General features: G+C 38.2%; 1 protein-coding gene across 1 annotated transcript; it reads right to left on the bottom strand.

Moving 5' to 3' along the window:
* Nucleotides 1-4,305: 4,305 nt before the first annotated feature.
* On the bottom strand, nt 4,306-9,914 carry LOC113315598 (sugar transport protein 12-like). The gene is made up of 4 exons (XM_026563858.1): nt 9,831-9,914; nt 9,476-9,511; nt 4,702-4,825; nt 4,306-4,556 (listed from the first exon to the last, which is right to left on the bottom strand). Exons 1-4 carry the CDS (start codon nt 9,912-9,914, stop codon nt 4,306-4,308), a joined length of 495 nt encoding a protein of 164 aa, XP_026419643.1.
* Nucleotides 9,915-10,799: the final 885 nt, after the last annotated feature.

Consider the following 10,799-nt stretch of genomic DNA (forward strand, 5'->3'; position numbering starts at 1 on the left):
CAGACGAAATCTCTTGCTGCAGGAAACTCCACAACATGGAAAACCTCATAGGCAACCAGAACCAGTTTTAGATTCTGAGAAGAAAATGGACAGTGACCTAAGAACAACTAGCAGCCTTGCAGATGATAAACGGAATAAGGATCACCTAGCAGTCAATCCACATTCGGGGAGTCATGCAGCCTCTGAAAAGCTTCCTCAGAAGACTAAAAAGGCGCATAGAAAGTTATATGTACAAAGTGTAGATCAGGCATACCAACTTCCAGATGGGAAACAGAGGATGACAAGGTTTAGCGTGTCGAGAATGTCACAACCTGATCCATTGCATGCAGAGACACCACCATCAAAAAAGTTGAAGAAAAACTGATGATTTTTGGATAAATGTTCTTTAATATTTTCTTTTGCAAACTGTTAGACAAAATCTCAACATTTTTTACTGTGTTATTAATAATAATATGAATTTTTGGCATATATGAATTTCAGATGTAACCACAATTTATGAAGTATAAGAGAATTTGGATAGTGCCAGGTGGATGGTTTAGATGCGTCATATCTGAACGGCTTAGAGGCGTCACATGTGTAATACACACGCTTCGAGATTAATTGGCGTGGCTAAACATAACATAAAGACACATTAAGCAGATATGAATTAGCGTGGCTAAATATCCCATAAAGCCACTCTATATGGCGTGTCTATAGGATCTCCAATGAACGGCTCGCAATGTTACATGTGGACGGTCAAGTAACATCTTAACGGTCAATACTACATCATCTTAAAAGAGATCCAATGGTTCCTAATACAGCCACGTGGATGAAGGTAATTGTAAATTGGCGTGGCTAAATATCACATATAGCCACGCTATATGGTGTGTCTATAGGATCTTCAATGAACGGATCACAACGTTACATGTGGACGGTGAAGGATGCATATAATTAAACGGTAAATATTACATCATTTTAAATGAGATACAACGATTCCTAATACAGCCACGTGGATCAAGGTAATTATAAATTGGCGTGGCTAAATATCACATATAGCCACGCTATATGGCGTGTCTATAGGATATCCAATGAACGGCTCACAACGTTACATGTGGATGTTATTCAACGGTTCCTAACACCACACGTGGATGAAGGTTATTGAAATTGGCGTGGCTAAAACATAACATATGGCCACGTTAAACCTATATGGGGCGTGTCTATAGGATATCCAATGAACGGATCACAACATTACATGTGGATGGTATTCAACGGTTCCTAACACAGCCACGTGGATGAACGTTATTGAAATTGGCGTGGCTAAACATAACATATGGCCAGTTAAACTTATATGGGGCGTGTCTACATGATATCCAATGAACGGCTCACAACGTTACATGTGGATGGTATTCAACGGTTCCTAATATAGCCACGTGGATGAAGGCAAGTGAAATTGGCGTGGATAAAACATAACATATAACCACGTTAAACCTATAATGGCGTGTCTATCGGATAACCAATGGCTACGCCAAAAATCAATTTGTGTGTCTAAAGTGAACCAAATAGCCATGCTAAAACGTAATTTGCGTGTCTATAATGAATCAAATAGCCACGCCAAAAGAAATTTGCGTGTCTATAGTGAACCAAATAGCCACGCCAAAACAATAAATTGTGTGTCTATAGAGTACCAGTACTTAAGTTTTTGGGACACTATATAGCAACGCCTATATGGCTCTGGCGTGTCTATTTCATGCAGAAATAGACATACAAGGAAGGCGTGGATATAAGCTACCTAAAACCACGCCGTCATGCCTAAAACCATGTAAGAAGAATCCACACCAAGTCCAAACCAAATTGGCGTGTCAAAACCCCTGTGGACACGCCAATTTGGTGTGGCAAAAGGGTTTGTTTGTACTAGTGTATGTAGGTTCGGTGTTCCTAAACACATTGTCACTGATAATGGAACTCCTTTTGCCAACAATCATGTGACAGAATTGCTCGAGGAATACGTCATCAAATAAGTTTTCTCCACACCGTACTATCGCCAAGGGAACGGACAAGCAGAGAGCACCAACAAAACTTTGATCTGAATTCTCAGCCGAACGATTCATGATAATCCTCGAACGTGGTATGAACAATTGCCTATGGCTTTATGGGCCTATCGAACCACACCGACGAGCTCGATCGTAACTTCACCATACTCCCTCATCTATGGAGCCGACGCCATGCTCCTAACAGAAATCAAAACTCCTTCAGCAAGGATTGCAACAGCTAGTGGAGTACAATGGGATGAAGCCGAAGTGTCCAACTCAAGAACCGCTGAACTGGACATGCTCGAGTCAAGGAGGTCTAAGGTAGAAAAATATGTGGAAGCATACAAACAAAGGATCTTCAGAGCTTACAACAAAATGGTAAGACCCCTAACATTCCAAGTAGGAGATTTGGTATTAAAGACAACAAAGCACATTGAACAAGATATGTCTGCTCCCAAGTTCTCTCCGAAATCGGAAGGACCATATGTAGTCATAAAGGAAGTATCCAGTGGATATTACAAGATCTTGGCTATCGATGGAGGAGTAGAAGGAAATATAATCACGACAAATGGCTCAAAGAATATTATGCCTGATCAACAGAAAACAATTACTTTTCATCATTCAAGCATATTTCAAAATGTAATTTATATTCCTCCAAAAGAGCGTGCAAAATGATCATTTGTTCATTAGACATCCATCAATTGAATAAAATTCCTTCATATAGTCAATTATTCTACCTTACCCAAAGGAAAATATTAAAACCTACAGCCATCTCAAGTGATCACTCAGAGCAAACCGTCCAACAACAAATAATTTTTGCTAAAGGCCATCTCGAGCCTCTTTTGAAAATTTTTCAGCCTTCATCTTCAAGTCCTGGACAGCTTTCTCAACCCTTTCCGACTCCAGAGCAAGTGCTCTCTCCTCTTCCATGATGGCAGTGGTAGCAGAAATCACATTAGCAGCAGCCGCCGCTCTATCAATCTTGATGACCTCGAGCCGACGACGAAGCCAACCTACGTTGAACCGCAAAGTCTCACAATTCGATATCATGGCATCCCATTTGTCCAATTCATGGTTCTTGACATCTCACATATTTATCTTGATCATTTCATCAATGATAGGTAATAATCCAGCAACAGTAGTCAGAAGGGTCGACAGAAAACCTCTCCATACTTCAGTAGTAGCAATGTACCCGTACTTCCTCCAAATCTTGGTATACAAGGGTGCATAACATTTGGGGAGGATGAAACCACCGACTAGCTGATTGTCTGGGCAAGCATTAACCATGGGAGTGTCAAACGGAAGTCCAGCTGCTGAATACTCACAAGCAGGAACCCTAGAATCAGCATCTGCAGAGTTGGTAGAGTTTTCGTCAGCACGGTCGTCATCATCAGCTACAACTACGGATTTCTAGTTATTTCTTTTCCTGGCGTCAACAACAACATGAACATCGACCTGCAACAACAAAATATTCAATTTCAGAAGAATTGGATAAGTGCTTGTTTGGAGGGAGCCTTTGTTCAGAAACTCACGGATGTTCCAGTCTCAGCACGAGCGGACCTATAACGAGCGGGAGCCTTGACAGTCCGCTTAGGCCTTAAACAGTAAGAGTAAGAAGAAGGTCGATTTCTCTGATTTTCCTGCGACAAATCACTTTCTTCAATCAACTATTCTGATTGCATGAAGATAAAAGAAAAGCGTGCTACTTACCGAAATGGACGCTCCAACCTTGTGCTTCACCATAGATTCATTTTGGTAAGAAGCACTACTACCAGACATGATGATGAGAGGTATGATCGTGATCAAAATTTCTTTTGATAATATGCAAAAGCAGAAGAAGATATATCGTATAAATAAGGAACCCTAAGTCTTGAAGATATATGCAAGATACAGTGAATACTTGTCTTCTGCAGATAGTCAACTTAGTTGCGAGTTTTGCTGAAACCCTAAGTTTCAAACAAGATCAATACTGGAGATGCGTAGGAAAATAACGTACTGGGGACTGACAATGACCAAAGATGGACATGGTCAGAAAATATCCCCACGATTTTGTGGACGTCCAACGTCTTCCCAACCTATGCGACACATTCTAGTATTCTTCATAGACGGAAGTCACTGGAGCACGCTGAAAGGGATTATGATGGATTTTGGCACATGAATATTGGTTCATTTCATTTAATTCAATCAGAAGTGCAAAGAGGAATCAATATTAACAAAAAGGTTTCTCATTCAAGCAATAAAAATTCTAATTCTGAAGTGAAGTTGTTCAAATAAACAAACAAGATTATGAGAAAGACTAATCGTCAGAGTCATCCGATTCATCATCATCATCATCCTCTGAAGAATCTTCTTCAAACTCTTTCTCGGAATCACTGTCCGAACTGGGGAATTCTTCCTCGAGATCGTTATACATTGCATCCCAGTAATCTTCTTCATCACGTTCATCCTCAATTAATCGCTCAATTTCTCTGTGTGGTGGATATGGCCTACTTCTGCGTTCCATCGGCTCCCATATAGGTTCCTCTTCTTCGGCATCTGAGTCTGAAGCTACACCATCAGGACGATATCGTAGTTTCTCCTCAGCTTCTAGTGTTTTCCGTTGAATTCTAATGCCTTTTCTCCCGATAATCAGTTATTATCTCCTCCCTGGCTTTCCTCTTCGAGAGATCATCACAAGAAGCTTTCAGCTCACCAAGGGGCATGCTATTTATTATCTTCTTAGCACGATCCGCATTGGCACGTGCTTTGGCAGCAGAGATCTTGGAATCCTCCTCAGAAGAGCTAGAAGAATAATCACTGCTGGAAGTTACTATTATCTGGAACCAGAAACATAGAATCATGGATATGCCAATGTCAATTTCACAACGAAATGGTAATCCTTAACTCTTACGTGTTTATGATTTCACTAACAGTAGTGATTATGTTATAGGAGTTAACACTTGAAAACTCACTCGTTTCTTCGAATCTACAAAGTGAACAGAACTTTAGTTTTCGAAACTTGATTTTCATAAAATCATGAACTTAATTTCTACTGTGAGAACATTCACCATTGAGTTATGAAAAGTTCACACCAAGGTAATATTTCATCATAAATAATTGTATACTTTTAATGACTACTCAAAAATCAAATTTTGATTTTCAAAGAAAATAATATATATTTATATATATATGAAAAACGTGAATCACTCACGTAATTTTTAAAAAAAAAAAATTTGACGTGAGCAAAACTCACGTAAATACAACAAAAAAAATCGTGGATGTTTCATGGTTTTATCAAAAAAATAATATCTATATATATATATATATATTTCTTGCGTACGATCGTCTGTCTTTGAAACGAGGGTTTATTTTGATTTTGTGAAAATTCACACCTTTTAAGATAAAGTTTTGGTTTTCATGAAAGCTCGTAGACAAAATTTTATCACTAGACACAGGTCTATGTATAAAAAAAAATCTCTCCTAAGTCAGGGATTATTACTAGTTTCTTAAACTAACAATCGAACGAACGAACGTACGTTTCTAAAACAAGGGTTTTTCTACAAAACTCATACTCATATATGCACATGTATATAACTTTAACATGAACAAAACACGAACAACTCATGAAACAGCAAACAAAAAAAAAATCGCTTACCTGGTCTGTGTCGGCCGGAATATGGTCGGACGGTGATGGAGACGGTCGGACGACGGTGAGAGCTCTGGCAAATTTTCTCCTGATTTTCTCTGATCAGACGTGAAGGCGAGGAGATGAAGATGATGGTCGTGTGGAGGAGAAATTAAAAAAGGGTATTTATTCTCTTTTATATCAAATTTTATTTCCAAAACCTAATTCCACAAGGATTTTCTTTCTTGGGCCCGGACCCTGAATCCTAAATCGACCAAGGTTCCATCACCAAATCAGCGGTGCTATACAAATTTATGCTCGTTAGACGATCCTCTATCATGCCACTGGGATCTTCGTTCAAGCCATGGTTCTCTCGTGCAATCGAAAATACGGTAACATCTTATCTTACGACTAAGTTCAATTACTTATTTCCTTTATAACTAGAAAATCACCATCCAGTGCTGACTGAGGAACATGACTGTCAGTCATTAAGCATGGGACTTAATGTAGATGGTGGATTTTCGAAAAAGGCTAAAATCGTAAAACCATAATTGTACATACTCCTGATCCAGCAATCAGATGAGTATTGAGGCTCATGTCTCTCATCGAAGCATGAAAGCTCGTGCCGCAAGAGCCTATGACTGAGAATACTGTCTCTCAGAGCATATGTAGATGTGTAGTCTCTCAGCTGAGGCAACGACATATCTCATGAATACTGAGCAATTTCAGTAATTACTTATATATAGAATCGAACGATTGGATGGCTCCTAGACAGCTTTCCTTCTAGTATAGAGCAATAACGTCTTCAGGATGCATGTAACAATGTTTTCCCTGACTATATAAAGGAAATATGACGCTTCAACAAGCTCATATCACTCAATTCTCAAATAATTAATGCTCCTAGACATCATGCCTGCTAGTATAGAGCCATCAATTAATTATTTCTAATCCTTAAATTCATCAACTGAATATTTGGAAATATTCTACGTTCTTCATAATATTTCATTACTTCAATTCATGGTTCTTCCCAGCAGAATTCCATGGGTTAGTGATAAATATTCAACGTACGGGCATCTAAGCCGCTATCGAGTAAGCCCCGACCAAAATGGTGCAAGTGTATTCAGCAATGATGCACTAACGAGCACCTGAATGCACGAACGAGCATCCCAAAATACGAAGGAACGATGAACCTATGCAAAATAGGAAGAAAAATAATAATAACAAAATATTAACTAAGGCGCTAGGGGACTAGGCCCACCGGCTGACCAGTCATGTCGTGGCCAGTCCCACGCCTAATTATTTATTTTATCATATTTTATTATTTTTCCTTGATCTCATGAAAATCCCTTCATTTGAACAAAACTCCTTCGTTTGAGGAAACTCCTCAGTTTCATGGTGTTTCCTTCACACCAAGGAAATAATATAAAATTAGGAAAGGTGTCATGGGACCGGGTCTACTAGACGTCCGGCTATGCCCTAGTTTTGGCCGGTCCCACACCTCATGATTCCTTATTATTTCATTATTATTATTTCCTTCATCCCATGAAATTCTTTAATTTCATGATATTTCCTTCAAATCATGAAAATAATATAAAATTAGGGAAAATTCACGGGACCGGGCCACTAGCCGTCCGACCATGCCCTAGCCATGAACGATCCCACACGCCCCTTATTTTATTATTATTATTATTATTATTATTATTGTTTCCTTCATCTCATGGAAACTCCTTCACTTCAAGGAAACTCCTTAGTTTCAACAAACTCCTTGATTTCATGATATTTCCTTAAAATCATGATAATAATATAAAATTAGGAAAAGTTCCATGAGACCGGGCTTATTGGCCATGCCTTAGCCATAGACGGTCCCACACTTCATGATTCCTTGTTTTATTATTATTATTTCCTTCATCTTATGAAGTTTCTTCAATTTGAGCAAAAAATCTTGATTTCTTCATATTTTCTCAAAATGTTGCTCAAACGCGCATCAGAAAATATCAAAATTCTTAGGACTGAGACACGAACACTTTGGTGACATGAGCATATTACCTTGACCGACCAAGGTTGGCTCTTTGGATTGCAAGAGGCCGGTCCCACATATTTTTATCATTTGACCTAATTTGTTCACATTAGGTTCAAACTCTTCCAAACAATTTGGAATTTCATAAAATGATCGTCAGTCGGTCCCATGACAATTTGGAATTTCATAAAACGATCGTCAGTCGGTCCCTCATCTCTTCATAATTAGGTTTTATCACCTAAGGCTCAGACGAGCATTATTTTAATAAATGATTAAACCAGTATTTAATCATCCTTTCACCAACTGGTCTTCAAGAAACTTTGGTATTTGCTCACTCGAGCATCTGGGCGTTACATGGTCGACTTATCATCCCATGTAGTCGTTCCCTCCTTCACTACGTGGATGATTTTCAATAAATCATCAATTAATCAGCAATTGATCAAAATTAGGGTTTCGAATCCAAAGCTCTGCTAAACATAATTCTGAGCAGATTCAACACTAATAATTTTACGTTGATCCCGTGATCAACATTTTAATTATCATACTCGGTTCAGTTGTCAGTACTTTAAATTAATATTTTATTTGGTTATGTTACCAATAATTCATTAAACGAGCAACATTTGCTCAGATGAGAAATATTTGCTCAGACTAAGGAATATTGGTTCAACTATCAATATTCAATAATTCATCAAATGAGAAATATTTGTTCACCTTAACTATCAACATTTATTCGACAGTTATACTTCTGTCTCAACAGACACGTTCAATTCATGAGTCCCGGAACATTTTTTCAACCCAGCGATACAAAGACTCGTCGTCTGATCAAGTCAGCAACTGACTAACTAAAATCACGAGACATCAATCGTTTCACATGGGGGATATCAACTACGATTTTGGTCTGGCGGTCTAGATCACGTGTTCATACACGATGAGAATGTGAGAAAGTCGTGCAAGCAGTTAGAGGAGTTAGCAAAGTAGTGGGTAGAAAATCAACCAAGTCTCCACACGATAAGCAACTGGTTTTAACACGATTTCCATTTCCCCACTCTTTGACTCCAGCAACTGTCACACTTCAAGGGATCAAGATGTCTACAATTCTTGCAATATAAATAAGTCTCTGAATCATGATTGAAACAACAAACAATCTTACGTCAAACAGACAACAAGAGAATAAAAACTCAACGTCTGAACAATTACTCTCAACAGAGAAAATTCAATCAATCAGAACTTATCTTATTTCTTCACGCAGAATACACAACAGACCTACAATCTTCGATCACCATTGATCTCACACATTTCCCAGCTTCCCTCATACAGATCGACTCATCCTCTCTTGTGACCGAATTGACTCTGGAACGGCCATTGTCTTGGTTTAGGCCGAAGTCCTACAAATTGATCTCTCGAATTCAAAGCACTCCCTTTTTGCAGTGCATCTGTGTGAGGTTAGACAGTTCGCTCGGTTCAAGGAGTTTCCTCCGCACGTTCGTCTCCTCAATTCCTTAAAAACGAGCAACTCTTTTTGCCCCATCTACACTAGGTACCCATACCAGTCTGTAGCATGAAAATTAATGGGTACATCGTTTTAAGTTCCAACGGGATTGGTTAACATGATAGATTAAGGAGGTGATGAGATCCTGGTTTGTGTTTTCCTAAATCAATAATGTGTACATGAGGTTCTCTTTTGCCGGAGTTGCAATGAAAAGGAAAAATTGATTGAAAAGGGAAAAAAAAAAAGGAAAAGCTGATTACATTGCGTTATGCCGTATGTCGTTCGTAGTTTTTTGCCACCAACATCGAAAAGAGCTCTACTGAGAATACGCATTAAAAATTAATAGTAGGGATTACAGTTTGGAAATTTGCAACGAGAACACCTATGAGAACCTGAAAGAATAACATACAGGTTCAGTCAATACAAAAAAATAAAAAACTAGGCGTATAAACAAATACGTGGGTAGAAAAAAATAACGGAGTAGGTAGAGTTGTTGTAGGTACCTGAAAGATAAATAAATACGTGGTTGTGTATGTGTTTATTTATCTTCTGTCTCTCTTATTATTTCTCCTATGTTTGGTTGAAATCACCAATTTCCCTTTGTGATCTTATGTTCCCCTGCGCTCGGGGTGCCAATTTTCCCAGCACATCTGGCATCTTGTTTGTAAAGAAATTTACTAAATTGTACAAAAAAATTTCAACCGTAATCACCGGTTGAAAGCAACTGTTAAGGGCTCCTCTGTACTTATATGGTGCCATCTCCGAAAGGTATAGCGGTACAGACTGTAAACGCATGTTAAAACTTTAATTGGGGGCATGTTTAAAGCACTAAGCTAACTAATTAGCATCAGAGTATAAAGCATCATCATTAACCAAGCAACATGAAGTCATTTGCATAGTAACGCGATAGAGTTCAGCTGTTTTAGTTTATACGATTTCACTTCAATTCTAAACATACATTTATAACAATAATAAAGACATTGCACAAAAATTATACAGAAAAGTAACGTTAGAAATCAAGTCATGACTGATTTTATATGTCATAATGGAACTGAATTTCTGACAGTCATGACTGCAGAAAATACCCTATTTGGGGTACTTCACATGATCCATTTGTTTTGAAATTTTTACAGTTTAGAAATCACATAAATGGGTTCTTCATATCCAAAAATCAACGAAATCCATGCAGTCTAAGTGTCTCATTTTAATTTCAAGATCTCTGCGACATTGTACGAATTTTGTAGAATCAGTTCTCTGTACTACAACAGTTTCTGCCACTTTTCCTACTCTGATTATCCTGAAATTTTCACCGACCTTGCTACAGCTAGTCCAACTAGTCCAAAATTTGTATAATAGGTGTCACAATCTTAACGGTGAAGAGGGGAATGATTCTATCATTGGGATTGGTAGTGGGGTGAAGATGGGAATGATCAAATGTCTGAATTAATTGTTCTATATCTGGACTATGTTAGTTGTCCAAGTTATAGACTTTTCACCGAGTGTTCCTGACATATCTAAGTATAATATACTCAAAATTCACTTAATTCTAACGGTTAGATTTCAGTTTATGGTTCCAACAGTACCTACATTTGAGATGTCAACAAAACATATTCGCAGTTTCTACTAATGTTCCATCCTTTAAACTAAGTTTCAAAGTAGTTCCAATCATTGAAACTCATA

The sequence above is a fragment of the Papaver somniferum genome, chromosome 10 (genome assembly GCF_003573695.1).
Source record: "Papaver somniferum cultivar HN1 chromosome 10, ASM357369v1, whole genome shotgun sequence".
Lineage (NCBI taxonomy): Eukaryota > Viridiplantae > Streptophyta > Magnoliopsida > Ranunculales > Papaveraceae > Papaver > Papaver somniferum.